The 202-nt window shown below is 49.5% G+C and overlaps 1 protein-coding gene across 1 annotated transcript in view; it reads right to left on the reverse strand.

The window, feature by feature from the left end:
* The window catches only part of C922_05318 (hypothetical protein), a gene marked incomplete at both ends in the record, with an annotated part of 2,300 nt that continues 2,098 nt past the window's right edge, over nucleotides 1–202 (reverse strand). Inside the window, one exon of the mRNA XM_008820889.1 lies at nucleotides 1–62. Coding sequence (XP_008819111.1) covers nucleotides 1–62 — 62 coding nt within the window. The remainder of the gene's footprint in view (nucleotides 63–202) is intronic.

The following is a 202-nucleotide window of genomic DNA, read 5'->3' on the forward strand; positions in this document are numbered from 1 at the left end:
CTAATCTTCTTCTGTTATTATTTTCTGGGGCCCATGAATATTATTGTCTGTCTCGTATAGGTCTCGTCATGGGGGAACCGTTTTGCATGGGTGTCATCCCAGGAACACCACGGTTTTGCATGGGCGTCATCCCAGGAACACCACGGTTTTGCATGGGTATCATCCCAGGAACACCACGGTTCTGCATGGGTATCATCCCAGG

The sequence above is a fragment of the Plasmodium inui genome, assembly GCF_000524495.1.
Source record: "Plasmodium inui San Antonio 1 unplaced genomic scaffold supercont1.55, whole genome shotgun sequence".
NCBI lineage: Eukaryota > Apicomplexa > Aconoidasida > Haemosporida > Plasmodiidae > Plasmodium > Plasmodium inui.